This window comes from Ochotona curzoniae, unplaced genomic scaffold (genome assembly GCF_017591425.1).
Source record: "Ochotona curzoniae isolate NIBS_2020 unplaced genomic scaffold, NIBS_Ocur_1.0 scaffold_4812, whole genome shotgun sequence".
NCBI lineage: Eukaryota > Metazoa > Chordata > Mammalia > Lagomorpha > Ochotonidae > Ochotona > Ochotona curzoniae.
Window position 1 is genome coordinate 2,990,608 of NW_024467124.1, and position 19,798 is coordinate 3,010,405.

At 39.1% G+C, this 19,798-nt stretch overlaps 1 protein-coding gene across 1 annotated transcript in view; it reads left to right on the top strand.

The window, feature by feature from the left end:
- L3MBTL4 (L3MBTL histone methyl-lysine binding protein 4) overlaps positions 1–19,798 on the top strand; it is a 347,858-nt gene that overhangs the window by 246,864 nt on the left and 81,196 nt on the right. Inside the window, exon 14 of the mRNA XM_040970594.1 lies at positions 8,196–8,290. Within this exon, the coding sequence (XP_040826528.1) occupies positions 8,196–8,290 (95 nt within the window). The remainder of the gene's footprint in view (positions 1–8,195; positions 8,291–19,798) is intronic.

A 19,798-nucleotide genomic window follows, 5' to 3' on the forward strand; every position in this document is an offset into this window, starting at 1 on the left:
ATGTGTCCCCTACAGTGTGTGTGTGTGTATGTGTGTGTGTGTGTGTGTGATGTGTTCCCTACAGTGCATGTGGGGAGGGGATGTGTTCCCTACAGTGCATGGGGGTGCGGAGGATGTGTTCCCTACAGTGTGTGTACACCACACACGTGTACATGTGGGGGATGTGTCCCCTACAGTGCGTGTGTGTGTGTGTGTGTGTGTGATGTGCTCCCTACAGTGCATGTGGGGAGGGGATGTGTCCCCTACAGTGTGTGTGTGTGTGTGTGTGATGTGTTCCCTACAGTGCATGGGGGGAGGGGATGTGTCCCCTACAGTGTTTGTGTGGCGGGGATGTGTTCCCTACAGTGTATGTGTGAGCGGGTGGGGTGCTTTAATCTGCTCTAACAGCTGATAGTTTGTACATCCATGGCATTTGCTATTTCCCATCATTTTATGTATCAGGAAGAGCACACACTTTTGTTATCCTAGTGTTGCTGGTTATTGGCAAATAGATAAAGAACTTTACAAGTAGCAGATATAGAATTTGTGGCTAAAACTATTATGTTTCTAATTATAATAAATTAATCGTAACAGCAGAAATATCAGTAGTAATAGCTATTTACCCATGTCACACACTTCCTTTGGGCAACAGGAGTTGCTACAAAGTTTATATTAAACATCTTGTTGATTTTATTTCCTCTCCACAACAACTATTTCTCTGCTGGGTTTTCTTATTCTAATCTTTTCCCTCAACACCTGGAAAGTTCAGAGAGATTATGCAATGCATCCAGTGTTGCATTCTCATCAATGGAAAACTTGGAATTAGAATCCAGAACTGCCTGACGCCAAGCCACACACCTGTGTTCACTGCATTAGGCCAGCAGCAGAATGGCAGTCTGTTTTGAAGAAGGACTGTCTGGGTTTCTGTCTATTCTGTTTACTTCTGTCAAGAATTCTCAGGGTCATCCTCTGATGCATTTAGTTCTAGTTTTGTGAAAACAGAACTACCAAAGGGGAAGATGCTTATCATGATTTCCCCAAAGTGTTTGTCTTCATTTATGCTATAAATGATGCCAGATTTTCCATTGTGAGCACATTTCATTATAATATGCTAACAGCATCTATCTGCAACAAGAAAATAAAATTATAGTCATTAGGACATTTGGATCATAAAATTACTTTGAGATACAACTGTCTCCCACTGCCTTTCAGCTCTTTTCCCCAGGCCTGAGGAAGATGTTTTTTCATGTTTTTCCCACCCACCTGAGTATACTTCAATAACCTTTTTTATTTGCCTGTCAAAATCAGTATTCAATAGAGTATTCTGATTCACACAACTAATGGCACCATTATTTGTTAAAATATCTGTAATGTTCAAATCATGGCTATTAAGAAAATCTAAGGAAAATGCCTAATTAAAGCTCACTTTGTTTTATCCTGATGCCTGCATATTATAAACTGTATGCACTTCTCAAAAGCCTCTACCAGTAATAAAAATGGCTAAGGAAAATTATGGCAATCAGAGGGAATGGCATGTAGTGGAATAGCTCCTCAGTGATCCCAATAATAAATTGCACTGCCATGAGCTAACTAGGTTGTTTTCACTGCCCAAATTAGTTCCAATGTAATACCCTCAGTGAGGGCCATTTCTAGAATTATAGTAGTATTATTTGGTTGTTCCACATATTAATCTCCCATATTAGTAAACAAGTTTTCTTTAATCCATTAGATCTTCCTCTTCTTGTTCCCACGTGAAATTTCCTGCTTTGGGGTTAAAGCTACTCATGCTTCCCCAGCTGCTTCCATTCTCATCAGTAGTTGATCTTGTTGGTCTGCCCGCAAAGCCCTTTTCCCCATCTTTTCTCTATCCTTTATTCTTGCCTAGGTCTCCTCCCTTCCCCACGGCTCAGCTCTGCCTTGACGTTGTCTACAGCAGCCCCCAACTTGTATCAACTTCTTGAAAGTGGACACTGTATTTTACAGGTCTCTTTATTTCAAACATTTCATATAATGTCTGACCCTTAGTAGCCACTCAAACTAAATAGATATTGAGAAACCTCTGCTGGCCAGGGACAGTGGTTGGCACTGAAATAGTGTCAAGTAAGAGCCAGCCCCACTTCTTGCTTCCAGCATCCCTCTGTCCTTCAGTCTGTGTCACAGAGGGATAGCCAATGTTTGTGTGACTGCCTGCATGTAGTGCTTGAATTTGGTCTTGTGGGAATGTCCTCTCAAGAAGACTGTACACTGCTAAAGGGAAGGACTAATGATCATTATGCTTCCCTTTTTTTTGTTATTATATATAGGTTCTTCTTATATCTTAATTTTGTGGATTAAATTATATACTTTCCTCTTAGAAGCTCAGTTTCTTCACATTTAAAGTAGACACTAATGTGAGGCTTATAAAAGGTTATAAGGATAGGTACATGGATACAGACAAATAACAGACATTGGTTTGAGTATACATCTATGACCATGCCTGGTACGCAGTAAAAACTATCGAAATAATAGTCCCATCACTTTTTTGTTCTCATAAATTTACTGATTTTTAAAGTCTTGCATTGGGCTAGTATTAAATTTGTATGTGCTACACATCTCTCTACGAAACATATGAATTTAGATCTTTATTTATTTAGTGTGAGATAATCCTCAGCATCTGTGAGTATGTTAAGCCCATTAATCAAATGAATAATGACCATGACACCAACAACTCGGGATCCTGGAACTGAATGGGGATGGGAATGGACAGGGAACTCCAAGGGCATTTAGAAAAGCTCCTCTCAATTGTTGGACACGTGTAGACAATGGGATGCTGGACTGTCTGACATTGTCTGTACCAACAGTGTTGAGGTACACTTAAATAAGAGACTGATGGAATTATGATTCCTTATGAAGGACTACACTATTGTAACAAAATGGAAATAATCTGATGGGGGTGGGAGTATGGGGGGTAATCCCAGCCTATAGGAAATTGTACCACACAATTCAAAATTCAAAATAAAAATATATTGAAACTGAAAAAAAAGAAAAGAAAAGCTCCTCTGCTTTCCACTTCAAATCAGATTTGGAGTAGCCTTCAGCCAGGTCTGATCACCTAGGAGAGATAATAAGAAAAAACTCAAAATTAGCCCAGCATTTACCAAAAAGAAATAAGCAAAGCAAAGCAGTTGAGCTCTCTGATTCCTAGGGCACAGCTCTTCCCGCTAGCCTTTAACCCTGCCTTCTACAGAAATAAGATTCTGTCAAAATAGATTTTGATTTGGGCATTTAGAAAGCTGAATAGCACTTGTCTTGCTGATGTCAAGACCATGGCATTTGCCAGGTCCTGAGGTTAGACATATTCTTTCTCTCATTTAACTGAGAAATAATTGAGAAAGGCACTGTGTACAAACACATCAGTGTACAAACACAGACACTGTCCCTCTCAATCTTCTACCCAGTGAGAAGGAAATCACCCAACCTGTGAGAGGCAGCCTGATGTAGAACCACTCATTTCATTTTGCAAGTGTGTGAGAAGCTTCCATTGCTGTGATGCAGTGTGTTAGGTGTTGGAGACATGGATGTAACCAAACACAGATGGAAGAGGGAAAGGGAAAAGAAGCCATAAATGTAAAGAAAATTACAGGTTATGGCAGGTGCTGTGAAGGAAGAATGGAGGGCTTGATGATGGTAACATACAGGATGCCCTTTGCAAGTCACCCATAACAAAACATGGAAAACAGAAACAGACCCATTCCATTAAGGGGAAAACATGTCTGTCGATTGGTTTAAAATGGATCATGAATGAGTTCTGCCAGGATTAGTCCATTGGCTTAGAAATATAGAGAGAAACTGTGATGAAAACCAAGGATGCAGCCCTGCTCAGCTCAGCCCACCTTGCACCCTGTGGCATCTGCAAGAAAAAGTGTCCTGTACTTCCCAAATTTACAGTTTTGCTAAAATCTTGTGAAATAATCATCATATGCCTTACCAGGGTCTTAAAAAATATTTTTCTGAGCTGATTCTGTTAAGGCCCTTTATAATTTATTGTGCATCCCCGAGTTTCTGGACTCGTGCCTTGGCCCAGGCCCTTGGTAATGAAATGCGGAGGAACAGTGTGTCCTGCAGTCTCCATGGCTCCTTGCAGAGAGGAAGTGTGAGTGTTCTGCACCCAGAAAAACAAAGCTCAGCTGTCTGAGCACCAGCAGGCCCTGCTTTTTCATGTACATACCTAACCTGGCTTTGAGATAATAACTACCTGCCCATCGTAAATAGTAAGGTTGAGACACTTCACGCATTTTTTTTTCTCGTTTCTAAAGAGACACTTGCTTGTCATAAGAAAATTTTAAAATACAGATGAATAAAATGAAAATGGACAGCATTAATAATACCCATGTATTTATGAAATAGCGTAATCTCTGTGCTTATAAAACTGTGATGTAGTGCCCACTCAAGCAGCGTGTCTGTGATTTCCTCTCCCCGAGTCCTAACTGAACATCCTGGTGCTCACATGTTATCATGTGCTCTTCCTTTTCTGTGTGTGTCCCATCTGTGTAGGTACATGCACCTGCACATAATACCCCTGCTTTAAACATGTCTCACACCTGTGTTCATCATAACAGTATAGCGTTAATAAATGGCCACATTGACACGCGTGAATCTATATATTACTCTTAATAATGGGGTCTTACTCCACAATGTGGGCACACTTTAACTCATTGAGCCTGATCGCTTATTAATAGTTGGTTTTCATCCTTTTTACAGTTGCAAAACAAACTATTTCATACTCTCAAGAGCATCTCAAAAAATCCACGAAAAGTAAAATTAAAAGATAAGTTTAGTTTGCTGCTCTCTGGGGAGTCAGCCAACAGATAGAAGCTCTTTCTCCTCCCTTCCCTTTCTCTCTGCCCCTCTGCATCTTTAAAGTTTTTCCAAATGCCATATTTTGAGTCTCCTTAATATTAGTTTTCCATGAACTTTATGGATATTTCTTTCATATAGGCATAGACTTCAAAAATATTTTGCACCTAAATCAACTTACCTTTTTCTTTCATTTTCCATATAAAGTTTCTATGTTGATCACTGCATACTGATTCTTTATATTGCCATTTTTAAAAAGATTTATTTATTTATTTTCTTATTTATTTATTTGAAAGAGTGAGAGACACAGAAGGATCTTCTATCTACTATTCACTCCTTAAATGGCCACAATAACTAGGTCTGGTCAAGGTCAAAGGGAGGAGCCAGGAATTCCATCCAGGTCTTCCACATGGGTGGCAAGGACTCAAATACTTGGACCATCACTTGCTGCTGTCCCAGCTGTATTAGCAGGGAGCCAGATTGGAAGTGGAGCATCCAGGACTTCAACCAGCTTTCTGATATGGGATACCAGTGTCACAATTAGTGACTTTGCACACTGTGCCACACCTCCAGCCCATACACTGCCATATTTTAAGACATTTACTTTTTATTTACAGACTGAGCATGCTGTATGAAACCTTTCAGTTGATAAGAGTCTCACAAGTCCTTGACCCATTTTGGTTTACTCTAAATGAATTTGTCTAACCAAACACACATGCATCCTGGGAAATGGGGTTTCTGCAGGCCTGACAATTTTTCCCCAGCTGTATTTCTCATTCCACACCCTGCAGCTTGACTAACTCCCCCCACTCTCTGCCTTCCCCAGACCATGTCCTAAACCTATAGGGTCCCCTGTCCTTACTGTAGTGAAGCTTGTGGCAGACCAAGTCCAAACGCAGCCTTCTGCAGTCTTGGACTAACCTCTCTCTCCTGTGGCGCTGCCTCCTGCCCTCATTGCATCTGTCTTCCCATCTGCCCATGTGGAAGGTGGAAGTGCATGTGGTTTTCCCCCAAAAGCTTCCAAAATCATACTGAGTGCAGCACCCACAGACAGAAAAAGCCCAGTGAAACGGTGATGGTCTTGGAGGACATGCCTAAAAATAAATGGAAGTCAGAGCCCTGTGGTTGTCTTGTAAGAATTTAGATTGTCATCCTGAATTCTAGCTAACACATTTATTAAGTGAAAGAAAACAATCCCATGCAGCAATGCATTTTGTTATCAGGAATCAGTCCCTTTGTTTCTAGAACAGGGGTCACAGCCTTTACTGTGAAGAGGCAAAAGGCAGATATCTTGAGTTTGGGCAGCCATAAAGTCTCTGCTGCAGCTATTTACCTAAGCCTGGTCTTGAGTGCAGCCATGGACACAGTGGAAACTAGTGCCCGAGGCTGGGATCAATGAAATTTTATTTACAGCAGGAGGCAATTGGCAGGATTTGACTTGTGGGCTGGAGTTCACCAGTTGCCATTCCAGCAGACAAGCCTTAGTCAAGTTCAAATCCTTCTTAACCTCTCTTTCTTCTCAACACGTAAATGTGGGAATAACCTTCATACATTAATCTCTTCATGCTAAGTGTCAGGGCCTAGCACTTAATGAACACGGGCATGGTAGCCATGGGTACTGTCCTGTGAATAGGGAGAAATGTGGGAAAAGTCAGAGAATATGCAGCCTCTCTTCCAGCTGGGAGCAGCACCCAGAATTAGTTGTAGCACCTGACAAGTAAAAAAGGGAAAAAAGCACCACTCAGTGAATTTATTTGACTTATTTTGAATTTGTTTTTAAAATCCTCATTTAAGAGCTATAAGGTAAATGAGCCTTTCAATTTTAGTTTTATAAAATAGAACCAAGATCTTCATTGACATATACTATTAAAGAGATACTTCGGGATGGTTTGAAAAGCAACTCTCAGATTGAGTAAAGATCACCCAAGGGTTTTCCAAAACTGTGTCAGAAGAACTGAAACTGCTGTCCTTTGCTCCATGTGTTCTTTGTAAACAACTGCACTGCCACTTAGCACTTGTGTAGATGCTTCCCAACATTCCCTGTGTCCCCCAGGGCCTCACTGCTTCTGAGTGAGTCCTCTCTGTAGATGCATGCTTTCCCAACAGAATGATAACAGATCCTGATTGGATCTGTATCTGTGTGCATACCCCTATAGGTGTAACAAAAGACACACATAATAAAATCTTATCTGTTGAAGTATGAAAATAGTCCACACAGTTTTATGCATTCCTATGATATTTAGTTTTTAAAGTGGGTTTTTTTTTTTGGTAGGTTGTTCTGATTAGACAGAACTAGCTAGTGAGGCAAGTACTATCCTTTTTGCAGATTGTAGGTTACAACTCTGAGCATTTCATTTTCCCACCCTGGGTCACAGACCTGAAGCCTGTTCCTATAGCAGGAGCACTGAATCTTCATCAATGTGAGGTTTGGAGATAGAGATGGAATTTTACCCAAAATGTTTCTTAGTTTCTTGCCTTTTTAATTGAATGTCTTAATGATGATGAGATAGATGATGCTTCTGCCAAGGCATGCACACTTATGTAACACAGCCAGTCACCACAGATCTTGTCCAAGTCGTGTCACTTTGTTGATGGGGGAACCACAGGAATAGGTCCTTCCTTGTCCATGTCTGGGACTTCTCTGTGAGCATAAGATGAGAATTGATTTCCAAATGCAAAGGAGAAAACACATGTGCAAAATAAGGTATCAGAATTTCATTAAAACCCTAAATATATATATATATATATATATATATATATATATATTCACACAGATGACTTAATCAATTATCTCAAGTTCTGTCTAGCTAAAATTAATTACCAGGTAATTAATGCTCCTGGAAAAGTTTCAATTTAGAAAGTTCCCTATTCATTATGAAGTATGAACCTCAAGTTTTAATAAGGTTCCATGAGGAAAGTTATAAAATTAGGTCTTACTGAATACTGCAACATTTTAAAAGTTAATTAATTCTCTGACATTCAGGCAGTGTAACTAAATTACTTCATAGAGTTGTTTGAGTACAATGTCTATAATCTTCTGATTAAAATAATAAGCATTAAAATCATCAGTAGCAATTATTATTTACCCATCTACTGAAGCACTACCCTCTCCCAGATCGCATCTCGGGAGCTGCAGAGATCATCTCCAGAGGATTCCAGAAAGGTTCTGCTACCATGGAATGGGAAACAGCACTCTGAAGTTTCAGTTTTCCAAGTCAGAGTTTCTGAGCAAAAGTATATTTTTTAAAGTCTTGAGAGGAAGGAAACTTAGAGCGAGGCTCTGCACTGCGGAGTAGCTGCTAATCCCTTGTTTACCCTGTGCTTTTATTTAAATTTGTGCTATCATGATTTATTTCTACCTTACAGGATAATGAATCTAGATTTTATTTCTCTTCTTTGCCCAGACTTGTACAGCAGGCAAAGTGTTTGAAAATCAAAGGAAAAGAAGATATTGACTTGGATAAGCTCTTCAGAGGTAAAAACACAAACACTAGCAAAACTGCAGAATCTACTTTTTGTTGGTCAGAATGTCTTCTGTGCTTGTTTGGTTTATACTTCCAGTAGGAAATAGTGGAAAGAATACAATTAGAAGTCAAGACACCTTGCTGGTTCCAAGAACCCTGTAAATCATTCATTCTGTGGCTTCAGTCCTCTCCACCTTAATTGTCTAATTTTTAAAGTTAAGGAGGACACATTGAAGCCCATTGAAGCCAGAGTCTTGTTGGTTGACTGTCCCTTTGCCATTTGCAGAGGCCGTGGAGAGAAGCCACGAGTGCTAAGAGGCTGGAAAATGCCTCTCATTAGTGGGAACAGTTTAACCGTCAGAGATGTGATTTTGTTGGACCACAGGGAAAACTGCATGTTTCTCTTGAGTTAGGTTTGTTTCCTCTAAAGATTAAATATGTCCTGAGTGTTGGGGTTGGGTTATATGTAGTAGTTAAAGAGGCAGTTATCCCATGGTTGTGTTATTATCGTCTGACCTTTTTCGTTTGGTCAGGTGAAAACAGAGGTAATTCGTGATTGTGTTTTGCATCTCCTGCTACAGTATCTTCCAGAATATTGTGGGAGATCTGTTAGCATTCTTGAGAAAAGGAAAACTCATGATTTTGCTGCTAATTTGGGCAGAGGTGTAGCACAGTACTCCATTTCATCTCCAATTCAGTTATCCACTTGACTTGAACAACAGAAGGATGCTGTTGGGAGTCATGAACAGGAGAGCTGTGAGGCCTTGGAGCAATCCGGGGCGGCTCAGCTGGGTTCATGGGATGAAGCTCAGCTGGTGGTAGGAAGAGCTCTTGGTTCCACCTCCGCCCCTGGGGTGAGCAGCTTCTCCTCAGAATGTGAGAACAGCCTCATTATGCACCTGCGTGTTTCTCTTTCACCAGAACCACTCTCAACTATCACTGGAGCCGAATCTTCCTTCCAATAAGATAAATAACTGATATTTTAGAAATCGCTGCATATAAATGTTCTCATCTGCCACATTAAGCTGAAATTCTGTAAACAGCATGTTTTGGAGCCATGTAAGAAGCCTTACAAAACTGTCAGTGTTTTAATTCCTATTTTGACACTTTGGAAAATATCTTCACAGAGTAATTATGTATATGTTCCTGTTATAAAAAGATACACAATTTTGCTGTTCTCATAGTAAGAGTAGTAATGAGGCACATCCAGACAGAAATAGAAAATACCAGTAAGATGCATTGGCAGGGTGTGAACGGTGGAATCTCTCCCAGCCTGCTCAGATGCACTGGCTCCTCCCAGCATCTCTTAGCAGTGTTTCCTCCCACATGCATGTACTGCAGCCTTTACAATGCTCTGCCATTGGAACACTTCAATTTCTACATCTGTGGCAGTACAGATGCAGGAACTGGGACAGCTGTCTGGTGCAGAATGCCACCAGGGACCCACACAAATTTCAGAGGCCACATTCAACACTTGCTTTCCAGACTAGCCTTTTGTCACCCAGAGTCATTCTTCCTCATATGCTCTAATTCCCATTATCATTAAGCTCGTTTTCTCTGTTATTGCTGTGACATTTCATGGTGACAGCATTTCCCTTTTATTTTTCTTAGACACCTAAATCTTAGCATGATTTCCAAGTCCTAATTTTTAAAAAATTTTTCTATGTTGGTCTGGGCATTGATTTAAGTAAATAATGCCATCATTAATTAGAAGTCTTTCTCTGTTTTAAAGGGAGTATGGGTTAAAATGAGTTCTTTGTTTCTCCTGTGAGGGAATAACTTACACCTTGGGTTTTGAAAGTTGTGTTCATATGTGTCCCTGGGCATGTGTAACTTCTTTTTTTCATGCCTTAAGCATAGCTTTCAGCTCTAATATGTAATCATCTTCACTTCCTAAAGCATTTTATTCACCGGATTTATGCTTGGCATTTGTAAGTCCTCTAAAGCTACTCATTACTTTCAAGTGTAATTCTTCAGGTTTCAACCTTTCATTCTCAGAGGAATGTATAAAATCAAGACTGAGTGACAGAAGTTTTAAATTACTTCATATGTATATAATTCTATCAAGGAAAGTGGTTATTTAATATTTGGTGTGAAATTGACAGAAAAGATTTGGAGTTTGTCTTACAAATCTCGGGGTTTGCAGGTAAGCTCGTTGAGTGTTGTAAGTAGGACATGACCAGTGCTGTTTGCCCTTTGCGCTTTCTGGTAAGTAAAGTGATTCATGGACACAGTCGCATTGCCACACAGCTGCTCCAGAACAAAATCACACCTATGCGTTGTGCCTTAGGTTTCTCCCTCTGCTCAGTCAATGTTTCACAGAGATTGAAACAGAATCTGTTCTTTGAACACAAGTTGAGGAAGGCTAGTTAAAGTGAATTTGCATTGATGATGAAAGATCAGTAATCCAAGGGTTGGCAGCCCTGGATTCAGAGCAGCTACAACTTGTCTTCTTGATCCACCCACCACTGCCATTGTCAGGGCTAGTGCATCGCTCCACACCAGACCAGGCCTTTGAGACTGGGGAATTAGCTGTGGACATTTTTTAAGTCTTTATTATTTTGTGTATCAAACACCTATCTAATACTTATTTTTTAAACATCCCCAAATTTCATTAAAAGTAAAAAGTTAAAATCAGTAAACACTCTTCAACTTTTATAGATTTATTTTGAATATAATAATTTATATTCTGTAATCTTACTCAATAGAGAATTGTATTCTCATTGGTGATTACATTTGGTGATTATTTTTTATCTAATATTTATTGATGTGTGATATTAAGTATGTTTGCCAGTTTCACTTTTTATTGATTAATTAATTTATTTATTTGAAAGTTGAGGTGACACAGAGAGGTATGCTGTCTATTTACTTCCCAAATGCACCCAACAACCAGGGTAATGCAAACACCAGACAAGGTTGAGCCTGACTGAAATAAGTTCAGAAATCAATGTAAGGCTTCCACGTGGGTGGCTGGAACCCCATTAGTTGAGCCATCACTTGCTGTGTCCCAAGTTACACATTAGCAGGAAGTTGGAATTAAAAGTCTAGAACCCAGGCACTGAGCTATGGGTGCAAGCACCCCAGAGTTTAAACTGGGATTTAAATGCCCATTCTTCTTTCTTTTCTGAGTAAACCTGTTAGCCAAATGTAGAAGAGACTACTCACTTAGTCACTACCCAGCCATGGAACAAAACCTGATCCACGCCTGCCTCATGACTTGTGCTAAGTTACATTTAACCTATTTGGAACACTTTATCACTGCAATATCTGCTTAATGATTTTTTTAATGTAACTTCATGATTTTTTATGTAACTGGTTCTACATTTGTGAGATACATTCAACTGGATTGTGAGATACATCCAAATAAGGGTTTGCTCATTCCACTCCTAAGTTGCTAGTACTCAACTTACCGAAGATACCACAATTTACCATTTCAAGGTTGGTTGTTTTCAGTTTTGCGTTCTGGCGAGTGGTGCCACCGTGAACTTCATAGTATGTAATTTGGTAGATATGCCTGTGCGTTTGTGCAGAGCAAACATCTTTGAGTGGAGTTTCTGAATAATTGGGTTTGCATGAGTTCAGTTCATTTGCCAGTGTCATGTTACAGAGTAGATTCCCTGTTGCCTTCCTGCCCACATCATATCAATCTGTAGTTCCTCCACATCTTTGTCAATAGTAATTTTTGTCCTTTTAATTTTAGCCATTCTTTTGGGATTACAATAGTACTTAATTATGCTTTTAATGTTGTGCAGTCCTGAGGTCTAAGGAACATGAGCACATTTTCATTTTGTTGACTATTCAAGTACCTTCCTTTGTGAAATATTTTGCCCGCTTGCCTTTTCAATTGGGTTTTTCTTACTCGGAAGAACTTCTTCATATTGGGTGTGAGCTCATTGTTGGAGAGATACGATGTATTTTTTCACCCTTTTAGTAGTGTCTTGTGATTCACACAGATTCAGAATTTTAGTATAGTCCATCAATTATTTCTGTTTTGGTCAGTGCTTTTAGTGTCCTGTTTAGAATTATTGCCTATTCCATCTCCATAAAGATGTTCTTCTATTTTTATTCTAGGAGTATTAAAAATTCCTCATGATCTAAATTTAGAATTCATGTAGAACTGATTTTTAATATATGGATAGTGCAGGAGTCAATATCACCATTTTTGCTGCTGTTTTTAAAATGAATATTTATTGTTTGTTTGTTTGAAACTCAGAGAGAGAGAGAGAGTCTCCATCCACTGATTCACTCTCGAAATGGCTGCAGTGCAGAGGTGGGCCAGGCCAAATCCATGATCCAAGAACTTCATCCATTCTCCTGTGTGGGTGTTAGGGGCCCAGACACTTGGACCACTTGCTCTTAATTTCCCCAGGCCATTAATAGAGAGCTGAATCAGATGTGCAGCATATAGGAAAAAAAAAATTGGTACCTGTGTCGGATGCTGGTATGGCACAGGGTTGCTTTATCTGCTGCGCCACAATGTTGGCCCCAAGATTCACTTTTTCTACAACTATTTAGTTGATTCAGCACCATTTATTAAAAAGTCCTTATTTTTTCTTCTTATGTGGAAGTATCAATTTTTTTTAATCAAATAGCGATATATGTGGATCTGTTTCTGTACTCTGTTGTGTCCCATTGGGTTATTCCTGTTTCAGTGTCATGCTGTCTTAGATAACATAATTTTATATAGTAAATCTTACTAGCTAAGATTGTCACTCTTCAAATTTTGTTCTTATTTGGTAGTGCCTTGACTATTTTTATCCATTAACATTTCTTGTTTTTAAAATTTATTTATTTATTTATTTAGTTAGTTAATTAGCTAGTTAGTTAGTTAGTTGAATTAGATACAGAGATCCTTTATCTGCTGCTTGTCTTCCCCAAAGATAGATATAGGAGTTTCCTGTAGATCATCCATGTGGGTGCAGGGTTCCAAGTACTTGGACTATGTTCCACTGTTTTCCCAAGCACATTAGCAGGTAGCTAGATCGTAAGTGGATTAACACAGACTCAGATCGCTACCCATATGAGATTCTGACATTGTGGGCAATGATATAACCTGCTACACCACAATCCTGGCCCCATCCCTTTGCATTTCTAAGAGTTGAGAAATTTACACACACACGCACACACACACACACACACTACCTTCTTTTCTGTCTTTAGGTAGAATTTCTTTGAATCTGTAGAGCAAATATGTTAATGGACATGTTTTAATTCATGAACATGGTATGTCTTCAATTCAATTAAATGTTCTTTCATAATTCTCAGTAATCTGAGGTTATTTCCCTAAAATAGAACCTCTAGCATAATAATGAAGAGATGCAACAGCAGCAGTTTCTTTATCTTATTCTCAATGTCTGTGGGAAAGCATTTGTAGGCTTATTATTAACTATGATGCTTGCTGCAGTTTTCTGTAGTAGATAGGGAAATTTGCTTCAATTTCTAGGCTACTATTTCTATTTTTACGAATGATAGAAACTGTTATCATGTGCCTTTTCTGTTTCTATTGAAATGATTTGATTTTTTTCTTCTTTATTCTGTGAATACCTTGAATTACAAGGATTCTTAATGAAAATTTGGGTGAAGTACACCATAAATATGAAAACATGTATGAATTACACTTGTATTAATAATTGTTTTTTGAAAAATGAACATCCATGTGCCAGCAGCTATTTCAAAAAATAAAATCAATACTTATTTACATGAACAGGTAGAGCTCATCAGCATGCTTCTGATCTGCGTGAATTTGTGTTGCCTTGATTTTGCTAACAGCAGATTAGGTTTCAGTTACTATGTCATTTAAATATGCTTGCAAAAAGCGTTAGTTCTTAACTAGCTGTTTGATAATAACAGCCGATCTCATCAGGTTCAATGGCCAGCGATTTCCTGGTTTCAAAGTCTGTTGGTAATTGGCCACAGAACACATGCTGACAGCAAGGCATTTACTGTGTTGCCTGCCTGCTCCCAAGTGATAAACCCACATGCTGTTTTACAAAACTGGATATAGTAAAGAGGAAAATGGCCAAAAAAACGTGAACATACAGCAAAGAAAGGAAACGGTAAACACAGGAAGTGAAAAATGAAATCAAGTGTAAGACATTTATTTTAAAAGTAACTGGCCATAGAAATGTCTGCTTTGCCACCATTCAAGACTCTAAATGTGCGTCCAGGGATGAGTGATGGCAAGGTCATTGGCACAATAAGGAAAGTGGTTGTGACACACAGGGTGAAGATGTCCCACCAAAGCCTTATACAATAAAGGGATTCTCAGCTATTATACAATAATACAAGTGCAAAAGATAAAACACTAGAAGCAGAGCCAAACTTGATAGGGAAATGTTGGTTTCCCAAGCCTAGAAGAGATACTCCATACCACAGTTATTGAATAGAATTAAAAGTAAAGAAGATGAGAAAAGCTATCTGAGCCTAGAGGTTTTAATATCAACAACAATAATAATGTAATAAATACATTTTATTTTTTAAAACTATTAAGTAAAATATAAAGTGTATGTTTGATACCTAATAACATAATGTAAAATTATATATTAGGTATAAAATTATTATTAGGAAGAATCTTAATTTCAGGTTCAATCTATTTAATGATTAAAATCCTCATAATTTAAAAATTTTTTTCTGTATTTGCTTCCTTAGGAATTTGGTTTTTTCATTCTGATTGTCAAGTTTGTTACTACAAAATTGTCCACCACCGCCTCTGATACAGTCGTTCAGTATCTATAAGACAATGTACTTCTTGATTCCTCAAATTAGGATCATTTGTGCATTTGTCTTACCACTGTTTCCCACCTTCTCTTATTATCTGTTTGTATCTCTTCTCCTTGATTAATCTTGCTAGAGCTTATCCATGATTTCAATGGATAAAAAGACCAACTTTTGTCTGTGTTAATATTTGCCATTGTGCGTTTGTTCTCTCTGTTCACAATTGCTGTTATCGTTTTTGTTGCCATTACTCTGCCTTCGAAACACTTCGGATCTACCTTGATATTTTTAACTTCATTTAATAATTGCTTGGATTATTTAAATTATTTTTTTAAAGATTATTTTTATTTGAAAGGCAGAGTTGCAGGAAAAGAAAGGGAGATCTTCCTTCTGCTGGTTCACTCCTCCAATGACTGCAATGACCAGAGATGGGCCAGGCAGAAGCCAGGAAACAGGAGCTTTAAGGGTGGAGATTTGATCTAACTGTGGCAGCTAGCGGGTCTGTAGGTCACTGGGCGAGTGCCAGCGGAGGGTGCTTCTATGAAGAGGTTGATGAAGTGGAGTTCAAGTTTGGATTGGGCCTTGCTCTTCTCCCTCTTTCATTGTGTGATTATGCCTCTACATCTACCATGACAAACCTGACCTTGAGCCAGGAGGCCACCCAATCTTGTAATCTCCAAACTGTAAGCTGTACTAAATATTTTTATTTCACAAAGAAGCTCCTTTTAGATATTTTAAGATAATAGAAAGTAGAATAATTTACCTGTGGGTTTTATTTTTATATTTTCTAAGATTTGTTTATTTTTATTGAAAGTCAGATTTACAGAGAAAAATAGAGAAAGATTTTCCGTCTGCTGGTTCACTCCCCAAGTGGCCGCAATGGCCAGACTTGAGCTGATCTGAAGCCAGGAGCCAGGAGCTTCTTCTGGGTCTCCCATGCTAGTGCAGGGTCCCAAGGCTTTGGGCCGTCCTCCACTGTTTTCCCAGGCCACAAACAGGGAGCTGGATAGGAAGCAGAGCATCCAGGATATGAACCGGCACCCATGTGGGATCCCAGTACATGCAAGGCAAGGACTTTAACCACTAGGCTACCTCACTGGGCCTTTGTAGTTTTTATTTTTTAATTCCAACCTGAGAATAGTAATCTTTTACGTTTTATTTTGTTTATCTGTAGGTCACAGAGACAGATGGAGATCTCTCAACTGCTGCTTCACTCCCCAAATGCCTGCACTAGGCATGACTAGGCTAAACTAGCTCAGTGTGAGTCTCCTGCATATTAGGGATCTAGCTTCATAATCCCTAATCTGTTTGCTTCCCAATGGGTATATTAGCAGAAAGGTAGATTAAAAATGGAGCCATGAATCAAACCCCAGCAGTCTGATAAGGGATATGAACATGCTGACAGCTTAACTCACTGAACCAAACACTCACCCATAGTAGTTTATATATAGTTGTTATGTACTGCTGAGTTTACTATTGTCTTGTTTTCTGTTTTCCTTAATAGCACTTGTTCAGTTGTCTTACTTTTTATGTTAACCAAAATATATTTCAGTATATAATTTTTCTCTCTATTAGCTTATTGATTGTGCATTTTCAATTTTCTTTTAGTAGATATTCTAGTTTGATATAAAGCACAGGCTTTTATAAGATGATTTTCCTCTGCATGAAAGAATCTTTTGGATTTTTGAAGAATTTCTTGTAGTCATTGACTTTAAAGGTACATTTTTCTTTTCTGGAGAAGTCTTCTTATGCCTAAACTTTTGAAGAATATTTCTGCTGGTAGTAGAATTCTGTATTGGCAGTTTCTTTTCAGACTTCAAATCAAATATTACTGTGTCTTATGATTCCCATTGTTTTCCTTGAGGTCAGCTGTAACTTTATTGTGTGTCTTTTGAAATAAGTGTCTAGTAATGTGCCTGACTTCATCTGGCTGCCTATAAGGGTCTCCGTTAGTGGTGACTTCACCATGAAGTCTCAGGATGTAGTTACCCTTTTTCATTTGTCTGTTGGGGATACACAGAGTATCTTAAGTTTATGCACGTCTTTCATCACTTCAAAAACTTGACATTTTTCTCTTTCAATGTTTTTTTTTTCTGAAATATCTTCTATTCTTCTGAAATTTGATTTATAATATCCTAGACATTTTCTTGTTACTTGTAAGTGTCTTATGCTTTTTTCCACATTTTCCATCCATTTTTCTTCTACTGATTATGTGGATTTTTCCCGCTGGCCTATCTGAAAGACAGCTAGTGCTCGCTTTGAGTTTGTTCAAATAGCTGTATGTGCATTCTGCCAGTGCACACCTGGGAGGCAGCAGGCGAAGGCTCAAACACTTGGCTCCCTGTGCCCTCACAGGAGATATGGATGACTTGTGAGCTCCTGGACATGCGAGCATTTAGTCACCAGGTGGAAGTTTCTCTCTCTCTCTCTCGCTCTCTCTGCTCTCTTTCTGACTGACCGTCCCTCTGTCTTTGTGCCACACAAGCAAATAAAATAAATGAGTAATTAAAAAAAAAAATAGAAGAAACATGAGATTGAAGGCCACGGGCTTTAGGCAGCAGTTGGGGAAACCAGAGCTGTGAGCCTTCTGCAGAGGTTTCAAAGGCACGGGCACTTCAGGGCATCTTTCTGTTCCAATCCTCTGCCAGCATTCTCCATGGACAGTGACTTTCAGAGTTCGAAGTACAGTGTGCTCTCCAGACATCCTTGGAACATCTCTTCACCTGGAGTTTTTAATTAGTGAAATTATTATGTAAGTCTCTGAAAGCTTGGAATTATTGCTTTCAGTTTAGTGTATCACAACACTTGTTTCCTTGGGTCCCTACAAATCTTTACCCACCATAGAGTTAATAACTTGTTGCTGCTTACCCTGGAGTCGGAGATCTACAGGTGCCTGTGATTCAGAGTTCAGTAGCAAAGTGATTCTTGTATCTGCTCTGGTTTGACTGCCTTTTGAGGCTCTCATTTAGAATTAGCATTTTCTCTGTCTTACACATCTGCCCTACCCCTGTGGCATCACCCTTCAAACAGGCAGAGACTAAATGTTTTTGGCTTCCAAGTTCAGAGAGAACACAAACTGTTGTGAGTTTTATGGCAAAGGATACATACAAAATTAGTGATTATGCTATATCTTGCACTATGTAGCAAAGTGGTCTGGTAATGCTAAGAGCTGCTATAGACTGATCTAAGGATATTCTCTCAGAGGGACTGAAGAAATTTGGTAGCCTTCTTACTGACATGGCTGGAGGCATAAGAATGATTAAAGTTAAAAAGTGGATTATTGGTATATTCTGACTAGTGAAGAGCTTGTAAGACCTGTCTCCTAACCTCACAAGAATATAAAAAGATGAACTAGCTGAAAATCAACAGCTCTTAGATCCTTCAGAGAATTGAAATCCTGCCATCAGGAAGATAGCTTTACCAGTGAGTCATCTATCCCACGGGAGGGCCAGTCACACAGCTCCAGCACTCCGTATCTTTCCTATCCCCCATAAGCAAAAGATGGTAAAATGTTAAGAAACTCTTGTAGTTAGGAGGTTAATGGAGGAGAGTGGTTTTAATAATAAAGCTATTCAATATCCTGCCCCACCAAAACCTTAGCAGAGAGGTCCAGTGCAGTAGAAGTACATCACAACAAATACCACTTATTGCATTCCAGGAAAATATGAAAACAATGGGAGAGACAGCAAAGGACCCTAAAGGAAATCAAAGCCTTTGACACTTGCAGTAAACCAAACACTAGTTATAACCTAACTCCTAGCTATGTAAACATAATACTTCACTCTGGACACCTTGTACTTAGCTCCTGCTGTCTGGTTCATTATATCCCTCTTTCAGAAAATTACAGGACACTCTACATAACAAGACAAAATAGAGTCTGTATTGATAAATCAGCCATCAGCACCATTTTCCGTTATGCGTGACCTTTTAGAAACATTAGATTGCAAATCTGTTATATAGTGATATGATTATATAACTGTGAGATGTTAAGGACTCTAATGGAAAAAATGAACAGCATGCACTAATAGATGAATAAATATAAGCAGACTAATGAGAACTCTGTAAAAGAGTCAACAAGAAATAGTGGATGTAAAACAGAAATGAAAAATTCCTTTGATAGGCTCGTCAGCAGACTGGAGATGACCAAAGAAGGAATCAGTGGGCTTTAATATATGCCACTAGAGCTTCCAGAACTGAACAGCATGAAGAAAAAGGAATGAGGACATTGCAGAATTGTAAGAACTGCAAGAGCCATGGGACAACTGCAAAGGATCTAAAACAGCAATAATTCCAAAAGGAGAAGAAAGACAAGGAGCAGGAGAAATACTTGAACTAATGCCTTGGCATTTGTAAAATTACTGGCAGGCACCAAAGCATGGATCTAAAAAGCCCAAGGAATACCAATCAAGATAAATGCCAAAGTATCTACGTTAGCAATGTCAAGTCAGACTACAAACAAGAATGGATGGACTATGTACCCCTAGAGCTTCCTTTCAAGATGTGCCTTTAAAAATTCTTCAGTCAGAGGCCCAGCTCAATGGCTTAATGGCTTAATGGCACAATTGGCTAATCCTCCACCTGTTGCACTGGCACCCTGTATGGGTGTCAGTTTGTGTCCCAGTTGCTCCACTTCTCCTCCAGCTCCCCACCTTATGAACTGAGAAGACATCAGAGGATGCCCCACTGAAGAGACCCAGAGGTTACCCACATAGGAGACCCAGAGGAAATTTGTGGTTCCTGGCTTCAGATCGCTTCAGCTCTGACTGTTCTGGCCATCTGGGGAGTGACCCAGAGAATGGAAGACC